The 26,869-nt window shown below is 40.2% G+C and overlaps 1 protein-coding gene and 2 long non-coding RNA genes across 6 annotated transcripts; 2 read left to right on the top strand and 1 right to left on the bottom strand.

Annotated features, from left to right (window-relative positions):
- The first annotated feature begins 1,664 nt into the window (after nucleotides 1–1,664).
- Nucleotides 1,665–6,416, top strand: LOC116207222. Its single transcript, XR_004156887.1, has 2 exons — nucleotides 1,665–2,714; nucleotides 5,460–6,416. It is a non-coding gene; the product is annotated as an uncharacterized LOC116207222 (long non-coding RNA).
- A 2,246-nt stretch (nucleotides 6,417–8,662) lies between these two features.
- On the top strand, nucleotides 8,663–12,982 carry LOC116207156 (MDIS1-interacting receptor like kinase 2-like). The gene is made up of 5 exons (XM_031540025.1): nucleotides 8,663–9,884; nucleotides 10,018–11,493; nucleotides 11,583–11,996; nucleotides 12,108–12,469; nucleotides 12,672–12,982. Exons 1-4 carry the CDS (start codon nucleotides 8,789–8,791, stop codon nucleotides 12,464–12,466), a joined length of 3,345 nt encoding a protein of 1,114 aa, XP_031395885.1. The 5' UTR covers nucleotides 8,663–8,788; the 3' UTR covers nucleotides 12,467–12,469; nucleotides 12,672–12,982.
- Nucleotides 12,983–15,993: 3,011 nt separating this feature from the next.
- Nucleotides 15,994–24,642, bottom strand: LOC116206951. 4 transcript variants are annotated; one of them, XR_004156828.1, is made up of 7 exons: nucleotides 24,397–24,642; nucleotides 21,621–21,882; nucleotides 20,938–21,282; nucleotides 20,721–20,845; nucleotides 20,350–20,607; nucleotides 20,140–20,250; nucleotides 15,994–19,642 (listed from the first exon to the last, which is right to left on the bottom strand). It is a non-coding gene; the product is annotated as an uncharacterized LOC116206951 (long non-coding RNA). The 4 variants fall into 4 exon arrangements; XR_004156827.1 differs by having other exon boundaries at nucleotides 20,149–20,250; XR_004156826.1 differs by having other exon boundaries at nucleotides 15,994–20,250.
- Between the last annotated feature and the right edge of the window lie 2,227 nt (nucleotides 24,643–26,869).

Genomic DNA, 26,869 nt, shown 5'->3' with positions numbered 1-26,869 from the left:
CAAGATTACAATCTCAAACTCGAGTGAAAGGCCCTCAAGGAGGCACTTAGCACCATCATCTGACAAATCCGTCAGCATCAACGGGCCCAAGTCAACTCTCTCGCGTTCTCGGGCCATCCTCGATGACCGAATCCTTTTACTGCTTTGGGTTTGGACACCCACATTTACTGCTTTGGGTTTGGACACTCACTTTTTACTGCTTTGGGTTTGGACACCCACCTTTTACTGTTCTGGGTTTGGACACCCACCTTTTACTGCTTTGGGTTTGGACACCCACATTTACTGCTTTGGGTTTGGACACCCACCTTTTACTGCTTTGGGTTTGGACACCCACCTTTTACTGATTTGGGTTTGGACACCCACGTTTTACTGATTTGGGTTTGGACACCCACCTTTACTGTTTTGGGTTTGGACACCCACCTTTTACTGCTTTGGGGTTTGGACACCCACCTTTTTACTTTCTTTGGGCCCGTAAACCCATCTTTACTGCTTTTCGGACTCCGCGTCCATCTTTGCTGCTTTTCGGACTCCGCGTCCATCTTTATTGCTTTTCGGACTCCGCGTCCATCTTTACTGCTTTTCGGACTTCGCGTCCAGGACTCCGCGTCCATCTTTACAGCTTTTCGGACTCCGCGTCCATCTTTACTGCTTTTCGGACTCCGTGTCCATCTTTGCCGCTTTTCAAACTCCGCGTCCATCTTTACAGCTTTTCGAACTCCGCGTCCATCTTTCTCGATTTTCGGACTCCGCGTCAATCTTTACTGCTTTTCGGACTCCGCGTCCATCTTTGCCGATTTTCGGACTCCGCGACCATCTTTACAGCTTTTCGGACTCCGCGTCCATCTTTACAGCTTTTCGGACTCCGCGTCCACCTTTTACTGCTTTGGATTTCGACACCCACCATTTACTGCTTTGGGTTTGGACACCCACCTTTTATTGCTTTGGGTTTGGACACCCACCATTTACTTCTTTGGGTTTGGACACCCACCTTTTACTGCTTTGGGTTTGAACACCCACCATTTACTGTTTTGGGTTTTGACACCTACCATTTATTACTTTGGGTTTGAACACCCACCTTTTTACTTTCTTTGGGCCCGTAAACCCATCTTTACTGCTTTCAGGGCCATAAGCCCATCTTTATTGCTTTCAGATCCATAAGCCATATTTTCATTGCTTTCAGGTACATACGTCTATCCAACTCCCTTCCATGAATCCAAAAACAGAGAGAATAAGTGACTATGGGGAAAGACGCCGGGATAGTCGCCCGAGGTCAGACGGGGTGCTTCTCATGGTCTTTGGCTGCATCCTCTATCCGAGCACGCAACCAAAGAGGGGCAAGTTGTCAACACCCAATTTTGGTCCACCGGCTCTAGAGATGCAAAATCGTCATTTTGCCACCCATGAGGGAAGTATTTCTGACTAATTACTTGAGCATTCACGAAGTTTTGGAAATAGCAAATTTTTCTAATTTAACACCAATTTTATAATTTTTTTTCAAAAATAATACTGTTTGGGACGTTTTTGAATTTCGCGTTCATCGACGTCAATTTTCAAAAATTCGGGACAAAATTCGAGATTGAAAATAATTTCATCGCATAATATCGATCAACGAATTTTTCTGAGCACGATGGCGATCTCGAATTATTTTTCCGACGTCCGATCAAGAAGACATAATTTTCAATTTTGTACGCGCGTCGAATTCGAAAAAAAAAAAAAAAGTCAGAAAGTCATAGTCGGTCAGAACCGGTCTGAGCCGGTCTGACCGACTAATTTTAAAAAAAAAAGGGAAAGTCAAACTTTGACTTTCCCTGCCATCCTTTCCGCCCAATTCTTCCATTCCTGTTCTTCTTCTTTCCTTTTTCTTTTTTTTCTTTCCTTTCTTATCAGGATCTAATCGGACGATTTTTTTTTCCTTCGATTCTTTCGAAATTTCCGGCGAAAATTTCGCCTCATCTTCATTCCCTTTCCTTCTTCTTCTTCCTCACAAAAAAACCCTAGCCGCGGGGGGATAGGGGATCCGAAAAAAAAAAGAGAAAAAAAAAGTCCGGGGAACACATCCTCTCGGATCGGAAAAAAGCTCCCTCATCTCATCCTCTCGGATCGAAAAATTCCCAGAGGGGACCCTCACTTTTGGTCCCGAAGCTCCCACGCCCACAGCTCGCGCCCAAGATTCAAAAAAAAAAACCACAGCTCACGGCGGAAGAAAACCCGAAGCTCACGAACTCTCTCGAAACTCGGAGCTCGTTCTCACCTCGCGCCACCCCCCAGCTCACTCTCCCAATTTCCCTCACCTCGGCTCCCTCAGCACGGATGCGCACGGCCGCCCGGATTCCCAGCTCGTCCTTCACCCGAATCGCGTCCTCTCTCCTCGATTCCCGGCGTTCGTTCTAACCGGGTCGTGTTACATTTTTTTTTGACGCACAGGGAACGCCAGCAGCCCAGCGATTCGGCCCACGTCCAGCGGTCCAGTCCATCAGTCTGATTTGGCCCAGTCCAGTTAAGCGCCAATCCAGCCCGGATCTCAGCCCGTTCGGCCCAGTCCAAATCCCAGTCCAATTCGGCCCAATACAGCCTGGATCTCGGCCCAGTCCGGTCCAACAAACCATTACGGCCCAGTCTAGCCCAGCTCGGCCCGATTCGGCCCAATCCCTCAGCAGCCCAATTCGTCCAAAATCTCCTCTATTTACAGAACTGCCCCGTTCTTTTCAAACAAGGTAAATTCTCGACTTAGGGGCATGTTTAGGACTCCATTTCTGAATATTAATGTTTGCTTGGATGGATATGATGTGAAATGAGCGTTATTGGATTGCGTGGATGATCGGATTTGTCCCGAACTCGATTTTACGAACTTTTCATTTTGTCTCATTTCAGTCCTGAGGATGCATTTTATTTTTTTAGATCTGCTCCGAATTTTAAAAATCGCTTCAGTCGAGTCCCGGCCATTTTTATTATTCTCCAATCAGTCCTTAAATTGTTCAGAATTTTTTAATCATCCCAGGGAACTTTTCAAGTTGTTTCAATTTAGTCCCGGGGCTATTTTCCGTCCTTTTCAGATCTGTCCCGAATTTTAAAATTATTTTCAGTCAAGCCCCGGCCATTTTTTACCATTTTTCAATCAGTCCCTGAATCATTTAGAATTTCAAAACCTATTCCGAAACTTTTCATGTTGTTTCAGATCAGCCCGAACTTTCAAATTCATTTCAAAAAGGTCCTGGGACATTTTTAGTAATTTTTACACAGTCCCCAATTTTTTAGAATTTTCAAATCAGTGTACCGAATTTTATCCGAATTTTCAAATCAGTCATTGTTCTTTTAAAATTATTCAATACAGTCCCTGGACATTTTCTAAAGATATCCAATCCTTTCCTACTTGAATCCCCGACATGTGTGCCTAGTCAAATATTTTTGTTTCGGTAATTATATGTATATAACATGACAATGTGTGTTCTTTTATTTTTTTCCACTTCCATGAGTCGGTGTCGTTTTATCAATTCCATTACTATTATGTTTGTGTATGTTTGTATGTGTTCATCACGATCATGGCGGCACCGATTGTGTAAAATTTGTATGTTTGTCATGTTTGATGTGATAATATGCTCTTGATCCGTGTTAAGTGCTTTATTTTCTCGTTTTAATCGAAACCTCACATGAATCGGCTTAATCATGCAAACTCGACATAAAATTAATTTTTAAATCTTAAGACCTTCGGAAATTAGAGTTTATCGGGCGGTCCACTAATGGCCATTCCGACAGCTCGAAATCCGTATACTAAAGTATTCGGTAAATTTCCAATTAACCTAAAAAATTTCACACACGGGGTAATTAGAACGTTAAATTTGGCCAAATTAAATCATTTGACATCTTTTAAGTGAATTGCACGAATTGGTTAATAATCTATAATCGCGTTGACAATTCAAAAACTGTAATCATGCTCTTTTAAAATTCACAATTTCAAAAGCACCAAGATACCTGTCACGTAATCTTGACTTTCCATACACATACATATTTTTCGGTTCAAGGGCATGATTACCGGTTTTTGTTCTGTCATCACCCTAGTATAGGTTGGTGCTTAGAATGGGTCAAAACACGGGAAAATAAATTAATCACAAACTCGGCTTAATTAAACATGGGTAAATAGTTGAGCAAAGGGTTAGGTTTCGGGTTTTAGATAAAAACACTCTTAATCTGTAAAAGCCACATTGTCACAATACAGGAAATTCTAAAAACAACACACGCATCCGAGACTCGATAACAAACATTTTGTTTGTCGGATCCACAAAAATAATGCCAAATGCTACATCCCTTCTCTATCATCCTGTTTGTTTGTTTTAGGGTAGGATTTGTATGCCAATATATCTCGGTTAATAATCAGTTAATTCACGTAAATTCGGCGATAACAAGAAACCCCATTGTTTGTTTATTTGAGCTTGCCTGTTATATTTTTTGCACTCGTTTGTTATGCGGATCGAGCCCGATCCTTTAGGACTCGATTCACATTGGGTCCAATGCCCATAACCGTCGATCACGGGGTCCAATGCCCCAATACACCGAGTGCGCATTTAATTTAATTTTCGGTCTTTTCCAAAACCATACGGTGAGTATGAGTGAAATAATGGCCGAATGCGAACCGACCGGAATTTAGTCATTGTAGTTTGTCTTTTATTTATTTGAGAGAACAATGTAAGAGTTTATGATGTATATTTATTCATGTAATAATCTCGGTCGGAGAGTGGACGGTTCAAGTGTCTCTTCGAATTTACGGTGTCAAAACGCGTAAGATGAGCGAAACTTAATTAAGCGGTGATTAAATAAAAAATGACAAGCCTAGACAAGCTAGAGTACCGATAGGGCATGCGAGATATAGGCTCGCATGTAACAGAACCCCCGAATTCGGAACCTCGGGTTTTGCTGACCATATGCCTTAGCAATTAGGTGTACCCCGTACCCCTAGACCGGGCAACTCACCGGCCCTCGACCTTCGGGTCGTAAACAGGTAGTGGCGACTCCTTCTCACGTGCGTCCGTCGCGCGTCCCCGGGAAGGTGGACACTCCCAAGCCGCGTTGAATTTAGGCGCGCGCATGCGTGCCCCAACGAGACGAAATTCGGGTGCGCACACTCCTCCTAGGAGTTGAGGCCGCTTACCACTTCAACCAACAATTTATTGGTTAATAGGGTCATTTTAGTAAATACATACGAGATATTACACAAATAATAGAGGATATACAAACTAAGATTATAAAATTTCCAATCTAAATCAAATATAATTTAAAAATAACAAACTTTGAATGAGAAATTTTCTTACGTTAAGTATAATAATTTTTTTCGCCCAAAAAATATAATATTTTTTCCTATGTAAGTTCACTCTTAATCAAGAAAATAGGAAGTACTTTAGACATGTATCTATGAGGGGAAAATATAATAGCCGACTCTCTCTCACGGAAATTATCTTGTCTTGTAGATCTATCCCAAGACCAACCTGAGGAAAAAGGTATGTCGGGAATGCAAGAAGGTAGGACATTCCCACCAAAAATGTCCTAAGAATAAGGGAAGAGTCGAGGGCTCGGGGAGTCCCTGGTGTAATGTGCTATGCTTGGACAATATGCAACATAGTGCTCTAAGTGGAAGAACCAAGAAGGTAAAAACGAAAGGGTCATTAGAGACAAGAAAGCCAAATGGCTAGGAAAGGACACAACCAAGGAAATTCCAATTCCTGAACCTTCAAAAGGAGAAAATCCTTAGTGTCATTGCAAAGATGTACACGAACTAGAGACCTGTGCCAGTTTCATCAAGGACAACCGTAACCAAACCACTAATCATGAGGATAATCCCTTGAAAGAAGAGATTGAAAAAAAAAACCCTAAAATGGAGTTCAACATCCTTGATGAGCTGATGGCTCATGCTATGATTCCTAAAACTAATGAAAATTGGGATTTGTTGGGAGAGCCATCAAGGAAGTTTGACTACAAAGTCAAATATTCAGCTCCACTTAATTTCCACATGATTGAACCCATAGTTCCTACAAGATGGGGATTTGAGGACGAAAGTCATGAATAACCCTCACGGGTTGATGCCAAGGCCATGAAGAGGACAAATTTCTAGGATTCTATCAAGGATATTACTTTGACCCTGATTTTGACCTTAAGAAATTTGTAATTGCTAAAGAATTAACCCTAATGTATTTTGGATTAAGAGGATGGTTAGTTAAAAGGGACTTAATAGATTGAATATTTTATGGATGAAACTTTTTGCAGGATCAGATTTATGGCATGTGCGTTCATATCTCCGAGTTAGATGAGGAAGGGTTGCTTGAGAAGTACTCTCAAAAGTAACGCATCGTGAATGATGTTAATCCTGCGTTTGGTTTGTAAGTAACATTTTAAAATCAAATTTTGATTTTAAAAAAGAGTTGTATAAATGGTTATGTATGTCGCCCACCCTTTGACTTTGCATGAGTTATTTTGTTTTATTGTGGGTAAAATTAAGTTAAAGTGTGATTTTAAAATCACACTTACAAACCAAACAAAGCATAAACGTCTTAGTCCCTTGGAAATTCAATAGGTGAACCATGAAAAAGAAGTGGAACTCATGGATTCACAGATACAGGAAACCCCTTTTTCTAGAACCAGTCATTGCATGGGAAGAAGCAGGGGAAATGGCCGAGATCTCCCTTTTACAAAGGAAGGCCTGGCAAACATAGTAGAGTTTGACAGGTCTGACTACGAGCTGTGTAACTAGTTATCTACTCCAATCAGGAGTGTGTTGTGTTGCTTGGGGTACTCCCCAAGGTATGTAACGGCCTTGAATATACAACACCAATAGAGAACGAAAGGGAGGACATATCTATAACACTATTAGTATAGTATTGGAATATCAATCCCGTGGAGGCTGTAGACTTGTTCTCACAATAACTCCATTCAGATTCAGAAGTAATGGAAGATACTTATTGGAATAGAGTATCTAAAGGCGGCACGAATAGAGTATCTAAATGCTTTCTTAGAAATTCAGCAAAAAAAAAATTGCTTTCTTAGAAGACTTGCTCTTGAAAGAACGAGAGTAAGTCTTCTAAGAAGTGTTAGTGATAAATGCTCTTAACAGAGTAAGGAAGTTGTAGCACAAAAGAACCTACAATGCCGATGACGAGCTTGAGGCAGAAGCGGAAGTTTGGTGAACCTTGAATTTTCAAACAAAGATATATGTTTATATATGATTCTATCATTTATGCCTTCTAATCTACATTGGTTGAAGGGAATTTCTCTTGGGCCAAGTCTCATAGAGGAATTGCCACGCAGAAGCCAGGACTAAAGCGTACATTAGAGCAGGAGAAAATTTGACTAATAGGGGATAATTTGTGCCTTAATTATCACCTAAACGTGCTCAGTTCAAGAAAATCGAAAGAGTTGTGCTTGGGCATGATATTTTGAAAATTCCAGTGTAGAAATTCTAGACTGCTAATGTCGGAATGCTGTCCTAATTCAAAGGGTCTACAGCTAGACCAAGAAAAGGCAGGGATCCTGTTATGGGTTTAGTTAATTCTATTTTTTATAATGTGACCGCGTGTAAATGTAAATATATATATATATATGTGCAACGGCATGTATAATCTATAAGCTATATGTTATATGTATATACATATACACAAGCGGCATATATATAGTTCATATATATAATCTTGCAAACGGCATGTATATATACATATGTGCAAACGGTATATATAAGTTTTCGGCTATATTATTCCATTGTATATGATCTATGTATTGAGCAATGTATATATAATCTACATATTTTACTGTATATTATCGCCTTGAGTATAATATTTATATTCTATTGGGCGATATGTGGATATAATCTACATATTTCGTTGATAATCTATATAAGAATACTTTCATGATAAAATAATATAAAATTTCGTTCTATTTTCATGATGATGTGGTAATGCGAGAGAGTTCTATTTTCTATTTTTAATGATATGACGGCGTGAGAATTCGGTTTGTACTTTGTTTTCATATATATATATATATATACATATATATAGATGTCTATCAAACTCAAGAGAAAGTCTTACATATAACGGTTATATCATGTAGTAAATAAGAGTTCATCAATTTCTCTTGGCTTTTAGAAATATCATAAAAAATGTATTGTTGACAAAAAAAATAATTTTTTTATGTATATAGTGACACAGTGACAGGGGATATACCCTCGTTACACACGGCACATTCTCCCCGGTACATTTCATTCTTCGTGTTCCTCCGTCCAGATCTAGAATTACTTAAAGAAAGACATTATCGTGCACTTTAATTATTTATGTTCGGTACATTTTACTTAAAGTAGTGCTATCGTTAACCTCAATTGATCTTTGCATCAGATTTAAATCTCGGTGCATGTCGGTAATAACGGCCTTGGATATATGTCAAGCATATGTATATGCTCATCTGTACCTGCAGTCCAGGGGGGAGAAAAGCATAAAACACAAAGAAAGAAAGGACGAAACACGTATTTATCATCAATTGCCGTATTTCCTATGAAGCTTTTAAACAAAACTGGTCCCTGTCAAGACATTAAGTGAAGAACGAGGACAGAAGCAATTATCACCCTCACCACCAGTCATGTTATAGGTTTCTAAGAAAATTTCTCGTGTTGACGAAGTAGAGCACACCCAAATTGACTTGACGAATTAGAGAACTCTGCTTAATTTGTTCTTGATAAATATCCCTTCCCAGCTCCAAAAAATTCACGCACCCTTCTAATTCCGATCTGATATCCCACCGTACATCAGAGTGCTTAGTGATGGCACCCTTAACCATTCTACTCCGAGTGATCCTGGCCCTCATTTTTGTGCTCGAAACGTCTCCTCATCTTCCTTTTGGAGACTCTACACGCACTACCAACAGTCATGGAACTGGAAGTAATCGAACCGTAGGGGGTGAGATGGTGGCACTCTTGAAATGGAGATCCAGCCTTGGACGCCAAGGCCGCTCCCTCCTGTCCTCATGGGATCCAAGCGTCCCAACTTGCAGATGGATGGGGATATCATGTGATAGTTATGAAAGAATGGTGAGCTTGAACCTGTCTTACTATAATCTTGATGGTACGCTCCAAAATCTGAACTTCTCCTCCTTCCCCGACTTGACCACTCTCGTGCTAGTCAGTACTTCTCTGTCCGGAACCATCCCTCCAGACATTGAGAACCTTTCCAAGCTCAACTACCTTGACTTGTCCAGCAATAATCTTTCTGGAAATATCCTATCCAGCATAGCAAACATCGCCAACCTGTCTCATGTCGATTTTATGAACAACAGTCTCGATGGAACCTTGCCGAAAGAATATGCTGCTTTCAGATCTCTTACTTTTCTACAGCTATCATATAACAGCATCTCAGGCTCAATTCCTGGCTCGGTTGGAAACTTGACAAGTTTGACTGGCCTATATCTTAACCATAATGAACTTTCAGGGCCTATCCCCCCCGAGGTATGGGTGCTAACATCTCTCAGAGATCTCTACTTAAGTGACAATCAACTAACCGGCACTATCCCGCCTGAAGTGGGGAAGCTCACATCTCTCCAAAGGCTCGTGTTAAATGACAACCAATTAACCGGCACTATTCCTTCTTCAATTGGGAATTTAAGCAGCTTATGGTATTTTTTGTTGTTAAATAATGAACTTGTTGGATCCATTCCTCAAGAAATAGGAAAGTTGAGCTCTCTCACTCAACTCGATTTGTCATCTAATAGGCTAAGTGGTTCCATCCCCGATACCATTGGAAATCTGAGCAACTTTGAATTTTTGTACTTGTATAAGAACAATCTCTCTGGCGCCATACCCCAAGAAATCGGGAACATGCCAAGGCTGATGCACCTGCAACTTCATCAGAATAATCTAACGGGTAGCTTGACAAATTTGCACTTTCTTAGCCGTTTTGATTTTGTGCATTAAGCTTTCTGGTCATATTTCACATGACGTCGGGCCAATTTGAATCCCCTCACTCACTAACTCTTCACACATTAACAAAATTACAGGTGCCATTCCAGATTCAATCAGAAAGTTGGGCAGTTTAGATGTACTGTTTCTTGGAGGAAACAGACTGTCTGGCCCAATTCCTTCCCCCATGGGCAACTTGAGCAAACTGACGATATTGGATTTGAGCCTAAATCAATTAAGTGGCTCTCTTCCCGTTGAGATGAACAATCTCACACGGGTGAGGATTTTGCAGCTGCCTAATAATCACTTTGTAGGCAATCTACCCCCTGGCGTATGTCGTGGTGGTGCACTTGAAAGAATTATTGGCCATTCTAACTTCTTCACTGGCCCCATTCCCCGAAGCATGAAGAATTGTTCAACTCTTTCTAGAGTCAGGCTCGAAAACAACCAACTCACTGGAGACATATCACATGCTGTCGGCATATACCCCAATCTAGTTTATCTTGATTTGAGTTATAATGAACTCCATGGAAAGTTGCCTGCGAAATTTGGGCTGTACAACAATTTGACACTCCTGCGGATCTCCAACAACAATATTTCAGGAACTTTACCGCTTGAGCTTGGAAATATGAAAAAGCTTAAAGTCCTTGACCTTTCAAGAAATCACCTTTCAGGGGGAATAGAAAGGGAACTTGCAAATCTGCAGTCCCTGCTTGGGCTTTCGCTGGATTATAACAAACTCACGGGGAGCATTCCTCCTGAGGTTGGGACAATTTCGACTTTACAAAGTTTTAGCCTCTCTGAGAATAGGCTGGTGGGCTCCATCCCTAAGCAACTGGCCAACTGCATTGACATGCGGTCCTTGAACTTAAGTGGCAATGAATTGCATGACAGTATCCCTGTTGAGATAGGGAAACTACAATCTCTACGAAGCCTCGATCTAAGTGGAAATTCCCTTACTGGAGAATTACCTGAGCAGCTCGGGCACTTGCGAAATTTAGAGACCCTCAATCTCTCACACAACATGTTCTCAGGTGATATTCCATCAACTTTCAATAATATGGAAAGTTTGACAACAGTTAATGTGTCCTATAACCAATTGGAGGGTCCGATACCCAATAGCACAGCCTTCCGTAATGCCTCAATCGATACTGTAAGAGGTAATAAAGGCTTATGTGGAGAAATTGTGGGTCTTAAGCCATGTCCTTTGAAGAATCATGCTAATGGTCGTAGTGAAAAGGGTGACAAAAAATTGTTGGTGATTTTGCTCCCTACAATTGGTCTCTTGCTTCTTTTTATCATCATTTTTGGACTTTTGTATGGTATGAATTTCCGGACCAAAAGAAATGCGGAGAATGAGTTGGTCTCCACCAATGGCAATTTGCTGTCAATATGGAGCTACGACGGAAGATTAGTATACGAGAACATCATCGAAGCCACTGAGGGATTCGACTCTAAGTATTGCATTGGCTGTGGAGCATATGGGAGTGTTTACAAGGCAAGATTGTCGAGCGATCAAATTGTTGCAGTGAAGAAACTCCATGTTTCACCACACGACATAGTTGGCACTACAGGTGGGTTCTCAAAATAAAAACTCTCTGATATCCAATTTAATGTTGCAAAATTCAAAATTTAATGATAATGTTTGTTCATACCTCTCCAGCGACAGAGATATCTAGGAGGAAGGCTTTTAAGAGCGAAGTTCGTGCTTTGATAGAGATCCGACACCGTAACATTGTCAAACTCTATGGATTTTGCTCATCGTCAAGGCACTCATTTCTTGTGTACGAGTACTTGGAAGCTGGGAGCTTAGAAGGTTTATTGACCGATCATGAGATTGCAGCAGGATTTGGGTGGCTTGAGCGTAGGAATGTTGCGAGAGGTGTGGCAGATGCACTATGCTACCTGCACCATGATTGTTTTCCACCCATAATTCACCGTGACATTTCAAGCAAAAATATACTTCTCGATGTGGATTACGAGGCCCATGTCTCGGACTTTGGGACGGCAAGATTTATGAAACTGGATTCATCAAACTGGACTTCATTTGCCGGAACATTTGGATATGCTGCTCCAGGTAAGTACTCTCCCCGAAATAATTGTGAGGCAATGTTTGCAACTTCCAATCATACCCTTGATGAATGTCAACCAAAGCTTTTTCATAAATCCATCTTTCTTCTCGTGGCAGAGCTTGCGTACACCATGGCAATAAATGAGAAGTGCGATGTCTACAGTTTTGGAGTCGTAGCCCTGGAGTTAATCATGGGAAGACATCCAGGGGATCTCATATCATCCATTCGTAATGTTTATCATATGCAGCTCAAGGAGATATTGGACCAGCGTATTCCATATCCCAGAGATGAAATAATGGTTGATTTGATCTCTTTCCTAGATCTAGCATTCTCATGCCTAAGTTATAGACCGGAGTCTCGTCCCAGTATGAAGCAAGTTTCTCAAGGTCTATCCACTCAAAGACCCAACGTGCTTGATTATTCTTTGGAGATCAAACTTGGAGAATTGTTCAATTCGAGAGGCTTGGTTTCGTGAAAGGTTCCTCTTTTGCCCATTCAGTTTCCCTATATTTAAAGAATATATGTACATAGTATACCTTCATTACGGTGGGAAGCATGCTTGATTATTGTCTTGTTATTACCTTTAATTACTGTGCTTTCTTGTTCGGAGTGGCAAAGATGATATCTTTGGCCATATTGATCTTTATATTGAAGATAGCATTTCCATGCTTATGCTGCAGTCTAATTACACATCCGAATTAGAAGAAGTTTCTTGAAGTCTATATGCTTGAAGATCCACCACGGCAGAGTGATTCTCGGAGATCAAACTAGGAGTAGCTCATTAGAGGGACTTGATTTTGTGAAACTTTGATCTTGTATATCGTTTCTTTGTTACTTAATTAACGATAGAACCCATCCCGCGTGTGCATGGATCTTGTAGATCTTTGGTACTGTTTTTTCCTCACTTCCTCGGTCAGATTGTCATGATAGTGATTATAATGTACTGATAGGCATATATACAACATCGATATACATATCTTCTGCTGCATTTCTTGACACTTTCAGAAGCGGAGTTAGTTAAATCTTTTGCTTTTCAGAATTTCTATGCTTGAATGGTAACGAGAGTGAGATCCTATGGATCTCATATTTGACTTCTCCGTGCTGGATTTACTTCATAACAGCTGGATAACAAGTTTACTCGGTGCACTTCTTCTTCATCGCCTTCACCTTCTTCCTCAATTCCTCCTTGATCTCAATCTCCATCAGAACCTTAATTGCTTTCTCTATCTTTGCCGACAAGACAACGTTAACATCTTGCTAACCTGCAACATCTCTCTTGTAATCCATCTTCACCTCAACCCCAAGCCCGTGCTCTCTGAGCATTTCGAGCGCATTGAACTGCTGCTCGAAGTACATGGCCACGGAGCAATTGGAACCCTGAGCCAGTGACTCTCCAGCATGAAGTTTCACCTACAATGCAGCACAAACCTTCCAACTGCCGGGTGCACCAGCGCTGCCACCTGTGGGGCCCACCCACCATCACCCTAAAAATCACAACTGTCCGTTCCAGGAATCCTTCTGGCAGGGCGTCCTCGAGGTTCACGTAGTGACTAGGTTACCCCATTTATTCCCCTTGGGTGTTGGTTGGTGTAAGGACCACAGAAGCCGGTGCTGGCCCTGCTCCAGAGCCTGGGATATCTCTCGCATCAGGTCCTCCCCAATGCTGCCCATGCTCCCGAAGCATAGGAACACAACTGATGATACGAGTTGGTTGTCGAGCCATGCTATCAGAACCTGATGTTGCTGAGCACAGCATGATCCGATGTTGGCATCTCCTTTCAAGTTCAATATTGGTCCCACGGTATACACCTTTGTCTTTCCGTCTCTCACAATGGAGCAGACTGCGTATGATTCCAATTCCAAGAACGTACTCACGAGAATACCTTCTCTCTCCTGAACCCGTTTGAACTGATCAAGCACGACGTTAGACCAGTCTCATTTGAGCACTACAGAGGGAAAGACCTCTGCCGGGGCAGGCTTTGACACAGCTGGGAACAGCTAATTCGACCTCTGACTTCTTTAATTCAGTGATGTCTCGGCCTCCTTTTACTCAGTGATGTCTCGGCCTTCCTCATCAAAAAGGGTCTGGAGGTGGAGCAGCAGCAGCACTCGATGTTTAAAAAGCAAAAAATCGGGGCCCCGAAGTCGTACACCACATCAATCGTGATCATGCATAACATGCCAATGACGAACCCAGCAAGCTGAACAGGTTCGGACCAAACAGAGTCAACTCAGTGATGGCAGCCGTAATGTGGGATTTTTGAAGTTTAGTCACTGACATATGAAGATTTTTCCCCGGGCTCAACTGCTGGTTGGGGAGGCTAATGAGTCTGAGCCGTCTGTCTACATATGAAGCCGCCAGCGACTTGATATAAGTATCAATCTACTGGTCGAACGGGACCTTTATGATGAATATGGTGGCTGATAATCGTTCATCCTTTCCTCATAAATTTAACGGTAAGCAAAAGGAGCTAGACTCCGTCAAGAGTGTCTGACTCAAGTTGCTTTTCTGTAATGGTGTCCATTGCTAACACCTCCTCCCCATAACCAGCAGCAACACCTCCAGTAAGGCCATGCTGGCAGCCATCTCAGACGAGGACTCTGTCTCTATAATTGCACGTTCCTGGATTTCCTCGACCCTAGAAGGAGAGTTGGAGCTCAGATAGCTACTCAAATCCGATGGATTAAATGGGAGCTCTTCCATTAAGTCAAGAGCGTCACCCAATATCACAGCTCGATACCTAATCTATCGGTCGGAGAAGAATCACCAAGTGCTGCCCCTGTAGGAGTGGAACTGATCGCTGGTCTTGCCAAGTAGTGCCAGAGACTAACTTTCAGAATCAGAGTGGGCTTGCCCCTTAGAGGGTCCAACACCTTTAGAAGCATTACTCTTGCTAGAATTGCCAGCCCCTTATGGCGCCAACCGCAAGAGCTTTCCCCTCATCCACAGAGGCCTTGTCTTCCATAAATCAGCGAACTGAGAGTCTCTGTTGCCTTTACTGCTCGCAAATGCGAGGACTATCCATCTATGTCTTGTCCCCAAGTTTTGTGGAGATTTATGCCCTTTTCCATCGGATCTGGTCACCTGAATTCACCTGATTTCCTAAGTCAATCTTATTCTGACCTACTGACATATTCCTAGTTGAGGCCGCGCTACCCCCAGAGTGACCCAAAGCATGCATCTTTATTGTCAACATTACCTTCCGGAACATAAGGTGGAATCAGACGAAGACATGCGTCTTGCTTAGGGCCATAACGTCCACAATAAAAACGATACAAGATAAATACCCTCATAAGCAATATTGTATGTCTCATCAAGCAGCGTAAATTGTGCCTTAAGACTGTTTGTCAAATCAATTTCAACGCTAGTCCTAGCTAAATTCCCCTTCTAATAGGCCTCTTCTACTAGAATACAGTCGATTAGAGATGGAAAGATCTGTCAAAAACCCGTCTCGAAGGGGGCATTACAAGCGGAATTGAGATGGATTTTCTCCCATACCAAAATGAGGCAGTGTTAGAGACGGAAGAATTTTGTCTCAAAACATACGGACGGACAAAACCATCTCTAATCCGTCTTCAGAGACGGTTAGAGACGGAAAAAGAGTGGTCCATAATCTTGTCTGACGAACATAGAACCCGTCTGAAAGGCCGTCTGTACCTTACATGGATGGATCTGAAATGGATTGTTTACATCTGAAAGTCTGTAGGAAACCCGTCTTTAATGTTTACAGACGTGCAATTGAGTACATGTTTGACCGTCCACGGTACCGTTTGAAAACCGTCTGTACGTTTTATGGACGGATTAGAGAGAGTCTTTGAGATGGGAAAGCCATCCCTAAACCGTCCCAAAAGCCGTCCATGTATGTTATAGACGAGTGTTTGGACGGGCTATCTCTAACGGCAGAATAGCTTAGAGACGGATTTTACATTCCAAACCCGTATGTAACCGGTAAAGGTTAAAAAAAAAAAAAGAACTTGAAATTAGACAAAACCCACCTGCAATACAGTAAAACCCAATGCAATCCAAATGTATATAGATTCAAGCAGACATCAATCCAAAATGCAGACATATAGTTTCAACTAACATAGTAATAGTCAGATCAAGTTTTAGCAAACAAAATATAAACTAGCTAGTAAATTCAAATAAATGACTAGTTCTCTTCCGTTTCATCATCAAAGTACTTGCTAATTCCCCACCATTGTCGGAGGCATCCCCGTCCTGATCGTCCTCCTCTCGGGAACACTCCAGCTTCTTCTTCTTCTCCTTACCCGGGGAGCTGCTATCGTCAATCTTCAACCTCTTATTCAAGTTTTTGAACTGTTGCGTCATCAAGTTAGAGTCTGGATCCATCTTGTTCTCCATGGAGACAAACCTTTCCTTGTTTGCCTGATACTGTTTCTTTATCTTCTTCACCATCTTCTCCATTCTACTATCTGGTCCGGCTCTCTCCTCTGACAGAATTTCCTGCAATACCACCAATCGGAGGGAAAATCCCAACCCGACTTGGGGTTAGATTAGTCCAATTGCTCGGGACTAGTTTGGAGTCGGCACTAATCATTTTCATAGGCCGGTAATCCACCTATCAATCCACTATGGGCCAAGATACTAACCTCCTATGAATTTATAGTTTGCTGGTCTTTGAACTAGTGATCCTAGTCTGGAGGCTCTATTACGATCCTACCGCTCGCAAGCAATAGTTCCGCCCGAATTGGTATCCAATGCTCCGGTTCATTCACTAACTTGTCAATTTTAAGATTAATTTAAAGTCCAATTGTTTTATCCTAAGTTCGATAGTCTTACCCGTGTATTTATGTATATATGTACAATAATTACAAGATGGGCCATCATACATTCACATTTGCCCATATGCATTCATACCATACATACATGATGCATACATCCATTCATACACCATGTCCATAGTCACATTCATTCACATACATCCTGAGGGTGGGCCTAGAGCCCTTAGTCTAGGAAAATGAACTAAGTGGACCTACAAAGCGGGTCCAAGGCCCAAAAGCATGAGGGTGGGCCTAAAGCCCTTAGTCTAGGAAAAATCTAAGTGAATTTCCTAAGTGTACTCTTTTTATTTACAAGTTTTATCTTTTCCAATTTATTCCCATTTAATTGGGCTAAATTTACATGATTATCCGTTAATTCCCCAAAAATCTAAAAAAAAGTCGTAAAGCACTCAATGTCAAGAATGACATTCAATTTAGATCCTAGAACACTTAAAATGAGTTCCTTATCCCCAACCTCGTGGACTAACTATCAAATTTAAGTGATTGACCTGTTTGATTCCAATTGACCAATTATCACAAATATCAGACACTTATTCTAACAATTTCAATTTTTCACCAAGTGAGGACTCGATCACAATTTAATCCCGACTCTAAGAATCCTACCCTCAAGACCACTAGGATCTTCTCCGATTAAACCTAAGACTTTTGTACTAAGTGGGTGATTAATCTTGAACCCCATGAATTAACGTCAAATGTACATGAATTAACAAGATTGGACCTCAATTGATTAATTGAACCAAATTTTGACACTTAGACACCAAATACATAGTCGGTCACATATACATATACTCATATAATGTACAATTCCACTAATTGAGCCTATTGACACCAAATTCACACAAATTGGACAAATTCTTAGAGGCGGAATACTAATTAAGTCAATTCTAAGCTAATTCCACCTAATCAGACTGAATTGTGCACAAATTGACTTCGATTGCATCTTAATCCCACTCAACTCCAGCTCATCCCAGGGCTTCCGAACACACATTCAACATTTCATACGCCAATTTGAAGCAATCGAACCTAATTCACCATAATCAAGACCCAAATACCCTAATTAGACCTTTATCATGCGAGATTAAGCCAAATTGAGCCATAAATCACCAAATCGACTCATCTAAGCCTACTTTATCATGACAACGAAAATGTAACAGAGGATAAAGAGTTCAATGCATGCTCAATTTGCCTAATTAAACACAAATAGAACTAATCCTAGCAAGGTGTCATTAAAATCCAACTCCATGCGATTGAGGCTCCAATCGACTCAATTAATTACGAATTGGACTCGGATACCACATGCACAGTAAAGACCCGAGAGTAATTAGGACAAATTTAGCCAAATTTGAACCTAATTAGCATGCCACTACTCGATTAATCATAGTTTGGGCACTAATCAAGCACAATTAACTACTATTAGCATATTTAGCTATGAAATGCGTAAAATAAGAGATTCCCGACGCAAATGCGAGAAAGGAAGCTCGATTCAAAGTCAGACCAGAGGCATAAATCCTCCTTTAACTTAGTTTGGGCAATAGCTCGGATCTCCGACCTTAGAAATGTCAAGACCGGGCTTAAGCTCTTGAAAATCCTACTAAATATATATGAGCTTAGGTGTATTAATTGAATTTTGGGGTATTTTGGCGAAGGCTTAGCACATGAAGTTTGCCGAAAGGTCTTTTCTTTTGAAAATGACCCGATATTTGTAGAGAAAGGGGAGTCGGAGGTCCTTTCGCAATTTCGTAAACTGTTGATCAAAATGAAGGGATATTTGTTAGAGGTCAAACACGTGCCAGCTAGCCATCTGGATGAGGATGGCCAGCTGGCCATTGGGTGCTGTTCCAAACCGTGCCCAGGGCTCCAGGCGCGGTTTTCAACCATGTCGACGTCCTAAATTTAGCGATTTCTTGGAACTTAGTTCAATTACTTCGAACTGAATTGATTTTATCGGAAATAATAGTGTGTTCGTCCTCAAACTTATCGAAGAACTTCATTTTTACCCATTTTGAAGACTTTATAGTACTTTTGAGCTGAGAAAATTCACCATAAAATATTTTTAGTTTCATAAAATGATTTCTTGACTGAAACACCAAAATGAATATTTTTTCACTATGTGAGAATATAGAATCCTCTATTTTGAACCCTTCCTCTATTTGATAAAGCGTGATAATCAAAGTATTCGAATTTTTTTTATCAATTGAGAATAATTGAGGTGTCGATTAAAGCATTTGAATTTCGTTTATCAATTGAGAATAACTGAGGTGTCGATTTTAAGGAAAAATATGAATAGTCAGGTTTAAAATAAAAATCTCAAGGAATTCCATGTTATTCTAGGAAATTGATTTTCTCACGTGCAAATCCTGAGAAAAATATTGCCAACCACCGTATTATTCCAAAAATGACACCAAAAATAAAAAAGTTACTTGAGGATAGCACTCGAGGACTTATCTTATGTGTCTTCAAAACCGTCTTCTGAGTTTTAATCCTATGCATGTTCTTCCGTTTGAGTCTGCTACGCAGCTAATAAAGTGCTTGGGGATTCTTTTTTGTTAGTGACCAGGCCTGGGCCAAAAAGGGGTACTTACACCGCCCTTACATTGGCAATCTCCTCCTGCACGTTGGCTCTTATCTTTGCATCCAATAGAGAGGTGTGTGTCCTCATCCGTTCGGCGTCTCGCTCCATGAAGTGCGAGGAGCCCGGGATATCGAAGAGGTTGAGATGCTTTAACCCATACATCTGTCCCTTCTTGTTAGAGCCTCCCACGGCCTTCGTCCTAAGGTCAAGCTTAGCGAGACCACTTGGGCCCTCTTCATCCTCCTCCTGGGAAGTATTCAACTTGTCGAAATCCACCTACAATAAAAAGATTAGGCTCGAAAACATATATGTAAGAATCCCTAAATGCCACCACAAATTAACTTCAACTAGTTGAACAGACCTACGCATATTCGCAGGCTAGCATGGTTTCAATAATTAATAAAATTATTATTTTTCTGTTGGATATCAATAAAATTACTATTATAACTCTATAAAAATGATTTTATCTTCATTACAGTTTCTATTAAACATTTTGGTTGACTAATATTGTATATTTTCCTAGATATCTAATATTTTCGTGGAAATGTCTCAACTGAAATGTAAATCACCATTTAAAATATGAATAGTTTAATAAATCTATTATATTAATCTTTTCGTCTTCCATGATTGCAATAAATTTCGATTTCGTGAAATGGGCAATATAATATTGTGCCACTTATGGTATGGGTAATGGCAGTCAGACAAAGGGTCACGTGAGGCTTCCCAATGCTTTGACCCGGCTTTTAGTATTTTATATAGATACAATAGAAAACCTTAATCACCATAGCTTTTTCTTCCTATGGCTCCACATAGGTACCATCCCTCTTCTTGTGGAGCTCCTTGAATAACTCCACCAGACTAACTCGCCGTCTCCATTTCTTCTCCTGTATTAGAAAAAAAAAGTCAAGTCTAGATACGACGATTTGCAAGTTAGCAAGTCATGAAATAATGAATTAAAAATAAAGCCATCATCACTAAAGTACCATATTAGCTTGTGAGATAGTGGGAGTAATGCATCCTCCCTTATGCAATGAACCCCCCTTGACCGAAGCTTGATTCTCCTTATTTTTCGCACAAACCTTTTTGTATTCTTCTTTTTGCAAGAAATCTCAAATCTTCATCGAATGCTCCTCCGAAATCCATTTTGGCCTTTTCCCTTTGGCACGAAGAATGGCCATCAGCTGCCTCATATGCTTTGACCCTCGAGCATTGAAGGCCTTATTGATGTGGTATTCCAGAGACTGGTGCCAATAGGCATAGTTATATTCCACGGAAATATGAGGACATTAATTAAAAATACATCATCACAAAAACAATGATTTACAACAAACAAATTAAATGTGAATGATAATACCTTCCACAATGCAAACCACAAGTCCAACGTCTCATCAAGAATATCAAATCATCTAGCCCAAGGCTCATAATCTCTGTGTTAATATTTCCACCATCGGACCAAAGCCTTCCTTCGACTGCCAGAACCTACATATAGAGAGACAACCGTGCAGTATTTCAGCAATTAATTACTAGCATTTGTAATTTTTCAAAATAGATAGTAAATTGCAATGACTAACCCCTCAGGTAACTCTTTGTGCAATTCGGTCCTATGGTCCATGCTTGTTCCCCCACTCGACTCTATAGATGATCGATCAATAGGGACCCGTTACAGTTGGGCCCCTTGTTGGGCTTTGTCTCCTTCTTGCGCTTCTAGGGGAATCGTGGGCAATTATTGAGCTTCCGGTTGCAGTTGCTGAGGGATCGATGGTTGATCTGTATCGGGGATCCGAGGAGCTGAGACTGTGATGGGGTCCTAGCCCATGCTGTAGATGCCAGTCCTCGAGTAGGATGAAAAGATCTGGTGCTGGAGCATCTATGGCCCAATTGGTGGAGGGGTATTGCCCTTCGCTCTTGATTTCTTCCTGAATAGATTTTTAGCTTTAAACCGGCCATCTTCGAGCAACAAATTAAAGCAATAATCCAACCAGAAAGCTACAATCAGACCACAAAATTAGACCAAACCAATAGCAAATAAAAGCAAGAATCATCGGCCAAATCCTTACTATACATTTACTTATATTTATCTACAATCTAAATTGCCAAAATAGCACCAAACCATATAATCTCAGCAGCAAAATGCAGCAGCTTCGCACGAGCAAGAGAACTTTTGGCTCTTCCCATAGCCGAGGCTCTGCCGAAGTAGACACGACATCCCGACCTAGTTCATAGTTTAGAGAGGCAGGAGATTAAGGAAGCTTACACAACTCTTTCCATCGTCCAAGCTTGTTGTTTCCGAAAATCAACTCGAACAAAGGTAGAACTCCACTTGGAGCTTGCTGGTCAGCTCGGATTCAAGCTCCCTAGCTCGGGCCCGAACCCATTTCCTCTCCCTTTCTTCATTTCTCGCACGTATATGCATATATACTTAAATACCGCATTTTATGTTTCCGTCTCTTACGTTAACTTCTCGCACTTTTTCCTTTTCTGACGTTTAATCTCGGTTCTCCGCTCCCTAATGAGACCTACAATACCGAGATTCCGTAAAGAAAAGAGGTCGGAGTGTCCTGCGAGTATTATTTAGTTATTTATTCACTCTTTAAATTTATGCTTCCATATATATATGTATGTATATATAGGAAATATATGTATAATAATGTGTATACTTCTTCCCCATCCCCATCCTCGAATCGGCCTCTAGATGTCGGTATCCCGACAAAGGAAGAGAGGTCGGGCTGTTTTACGAATATTCACACACATATATACATATACTCATACGATATACATATATCGTTATAATGCCCGATTTAAGTTTGATTTTTTCTTTTCCTTTTGATCTTTAGAACCAACTTAAGATTAACCGCCTAGCATCATGATTAGAGAGTTCAAATCCGTTAAAAACATCACGTTTGTTCTCGGGTCTTCATGCTAAATAGATAATCAAATACATTAATGGTGACAATTTGAATTGAAAATCGGTTGAAATCCTTAGGATAGCTCACGGCCACTTGAAGAAATTTAGTCAAAATGTGCTTAATCATTAATAAGGAATGGGAATAATGAAATGATCATGTCTGTATGTATACATGTGGGGGAGGGGATTTAAAATGGAATAATTGAATCATGTAACGCTAAAGAAATGAATTGGTCGAATCAGGAATAGGGTGTTTTGCAGGACCAAATTGATTTTTGTGAGTCCAAGTGCTAACAAGAAGTCACCTTCCACAATTGGAGTGTTAATTATGAAATTGTATTTAACTAGCCATTTCACCAGTTGCGCGTGATTGCTTATCATAGTAGAAATTTGTATATTTTTATTATAAAGTGTCTTTAAAAATATTAATTAACTTATAGTTATGGAATTACCTCTTTGGTAATTGTCAAGATAACAACAAATAAAATTGTTAAATTGATCATATATATATATATATATGAAAGAAACTATATCATTTATTTAAAAAGTATTAATTTATATATTTTATAGATAAGATTAGTAAAAGCATGAACAACATTAATTTGATTAAATTTAACTAATAATTAAATCTTTTAGTTTCTAAAAAGAATCTTAATTTTCAATATCGATATTGTAGAAGATATTTGGATATATATCTTTTGTATAAAAATAAATCACTTGTAGCTCACTGAAAGTAAATCACTCATAGAATTTAAATGTTTCAACTTTAAGTAAATTTAATAAAAGCGGAAACTAAATTTATTTCATTCGTTTTACAAACTTCCAAAGAAATCACTTTTCTTAACCAACGTGGGTTGGTTTAAACGATTCGGTGCTTGTTGCGCTTAAATAAGGTCTTGAATTCGAGCCCTTGTGAATGTAGATAATTCATGCCAGAAGAGCTTTACCCCGTAGTGGGCCGACCCGACTTTATTGGATTAGTCTGGCCTAATTGAGTTTCCGGATGCCAAGGTTAACAAAAAAAAATGAAATCAATTCTCATAGCATCATTTTTATTTCTAAGTGTAATAAATATTGATACAAAACATGTAGTGGTTATTGAATATTCTAAAAATCCTTACAATTACAATTAATTTTGTAAGTAATTACTTGCGTGAAAAGTTTTTAAAAAGTATTTCAACATCCTTTTTGAACCAAATAATCCAATTACAATTTCAAGAGTATAATTAGGAATTTGTAGAATTGGAAAATGAAAAAAGAAACTAATTATGATTCATAGAATTTGAAAAGATATATATTATTCTAAATCGTATGAATTCTTAGAGTAATTTTCTTGTATGATTCTTTTCTAAGGTCCTTGCGATTTCAATCATGTAAGTAAAATTACTGGAGTGAAAATTTTTGAAAAATATTTTAATATCCTTTTTAATCTAAAAAATTGAATTTGATTTCAAGAATATGTTTAAGCTTGTGAAATTGAAAATTAGAAACAAAAATAAATCACTCGTAGCTGATTGAAAAGTAAATCACTTATAAAATTTAAAATTTAAAATTTAAGTAAATTTAATAAACATGCAAACTAAATTTATTCCATTTGTTGTCTCTCGCAAGTATACAGGTCATGCAAGTAACAGAGTAATGAGTAAAGTATCATTCCCACGAGGAATTGATCTAATAATTTTACTAATCACTAATATTATCACACCTCAATAATAGTCAAGCTAATGGATTATATGAGATGTAAAATTAAAGACAACAAAATAACTAACACAATAAGATATAATTTGACTAAAGGAAACCAATTATGAGGAAGCCTAGGGTCTCGTTTTCCCTCGATGTTGTCTTAACTTCACTTGCACTCTCCTTCTCATATTCTTGAATGATCGGACGTACTACCCAGAGATTCGAAGTTCTCTCCTAGGTATCTTTCAAATTGCATGGAGGATATATCTATTTAAACAAAGTCTCTACATGTCTAAGAGAATCAAAGTCCAAATAAACTCATCAAGTTCCTGCTAGTTTCACGGGGCCTACGGAAGCGTGAAAGGAATAAAAATTCAAAATTTCCTACCCGTCAAACTAGATCCCAAGACCTTCTAGTAGAATGGGAATAGATAAAGTGTACCTGAAATCTTTTAAACTGTCGATCGAGCGTCCCACGCATGACGCCTCTACCGGTATCCACACCGACTTCGTCGACGAGTCTTCGAGATCAACGGTGCTAGCGGCCAATGCTCGAAGGAAACACCGGTGCGACTCCGATCCTTATTAGATGAATTGAGCTCTTCGAATCAAACAATTTGATCCGAAAGTTCATACACATATATGGGTACACACATGCATACAAAGGCTTACAAATGCATCATATGCATTCTTGACCAAAAAACAATCACGGCCATTTACCAACATGTATATATATATATACATGCAATGGAGTTGACCATTTGCATGGTAATTCTCCGTGGCCATCAAATGGCCTTCCATGTGGCCATGCATGCATGCCATTATATGGCCATCCATGCAAAAGCCAAATGGCTTTATTTCGTACCGCCGTGCGTCTCTATTTCGTGTATAAATCGAGTCCAATTAATCTAGTAAATCGGGTCCAGTTAATCGGTAAATTTAATCTCATTAAATATCCGATTAACTAATCGCACCATAACTCGTCTAATCTCTATTAGACAAATGTAGTGTTTCAAAACCATCTCGTCGATTTGGTCGTAGTGTGTGACCCTGTAGGTTCCCGATTACGTTGACAGTAATATCGAAATCTCTATTTCAATATTACAAACAGTGAGCGGCATCTAGCAATGCATCACTGCTACTCAAGTAATCAGAAAGTCAATTTCTCGACGAACCTTGTGACCTATGTTACCGTGCAATATAATCTCTTTGTCCTCTATATCTCTATTGAGCCCAAGGTATGGTCGTTGTCATCCTTGTATGGCTCAATCTCTCTTTCTTGGTTTACCGGGTAAGTCTATCAGAACAAATGAGATCGATATCTCTATATCGACTCATTTGGGTATGCATACACTTATAGACTCTACCCACCAAGCGGTCGTGAGATATCACTCCCATTACGTAGGAGGGACAAATTCTATCTTGGTCACTTACATTCCTCTCCATGCTTTGTGGTATACCCAATAACTGTCTTTATAACCAGCCTGTTACGGTGGCGTTTGACAGTATCAAAGTATACGACATTACATGTAGGAAACTATGATGACCTTAAGTCAAAGGACCACTGCACCATAGTCACTATGAGATCTGCTAATGACAGTCACGTAACGACCCATGTAGCAGTCTCATGACGGATCAATCCAGTACACATTACTCCTAATGTATACCTGCGGTGTGACTCGATGTCTTCACATCCATGACCTGTGAGACTTGGTCATCAATCTACACCCACACTAGTCTAACCGCATTATCGTTGTCCTAATTAACGATAATACTTTGACTAGGGACATTTAGGAATAGTGTTCAGTCATTATAGGATCTCACAATCAAGTCACACTTGATGCCTGTTGAACCTACTATTCCAAGGACGTTATTGTGTAAAATTAATATTCAGCGCAACCTACACAATAACATAAATGCCTCGTATTATAATGAAATATATGTTATATTACAGAATTGATGACAGATTGCCTCTAGGGCATACACCAATTCCCAACAATCTCCCACTTGCACTAGAGCCAATCTGGCATATCCCTAATGCCTAAGGATCTACTGTGAGCCTCGTGCTTGCGCTGTACAAGAGGCTTCGTAAGTGGATCTACGAGATTCTCATCTGTTAGTATTCTGCATATCTTCACATCTCCTCTGTCGACAATCTCGCGAATGAGATGAAAGCGCCTGAGTATATGTTTGGATCGCTGGTGAGACTTGGGTTCCTTAGCCTGCGCAATGGTTCCATTGTTGTCACAATAGAGTTCCACTGGGTCTGCGATACTCGGAACCACAGCAAGTTCTGTTACGAACTTCTTGATCCAAACGGCCTCTTTTGCGGAGTTAGAGGCAGCAATATACTCGGCCTCTGTAGTAGAGTCGGCTACTGTCTCCTGCTTGGAACTCTTCCAACTCACAGCACCTCCATTGAGGCAGAACACATACCCTGATTGCGATCTACTATCGTTCTTATCGGACTGGAAGCTAGCATCGGTGTAACCTCTTACAACGAGCTCTTCTTTGCCCCCATATACCAAGAACATCTCATTAGTTCTTCGCAAGTACTTAAGGATGTTCTTTGCTGCGATCCAGTGTCTTTCACCTGGATTTGATTGGTACCGACTCGTCATGCTCAAAGCATACGAGATATCAAGTCGAGTGCATAACATGGCATACATGATGGATCCAATAGTTGATGCATATGGAATCCTACTCATGCGATCCCTCTCCTCCTGAGTAGAAGGACTCTGAGCCTTCGAAAGGCTTATACCATGTAACATGGGCAGCGATCCTTTCTTAGAATCTTGCATGCTAAAGCGCCAAAGCACTTTATCTACATATGCACTCTGATTTAAGCCAAGCAGTCTCCTGGATCTATCTCTATAGATCTTGATACCTAACACAAAGGTAGCTTCGCCTAAGTC

This window comes from Punica granatum, chromosome 5 (genome assembly GCF_007655135.1).
Source record: "Punica granatum isolate Tunisia-2019 chromosome 5, ASM765513v2, whole genome shotgun sequence".
Taxonomy (NCBI): domain Eukaryota; kingdom Viridiplantae; phylum Streptophyta; class Magnoliopsida; order Myrtales; family Lythraceae; genus Punica; species Punica granatum.
Note: the sequence above shows the minus strand (reverse complement) of the source record. Positions and strands in the feature narration are given on the sequence as shown.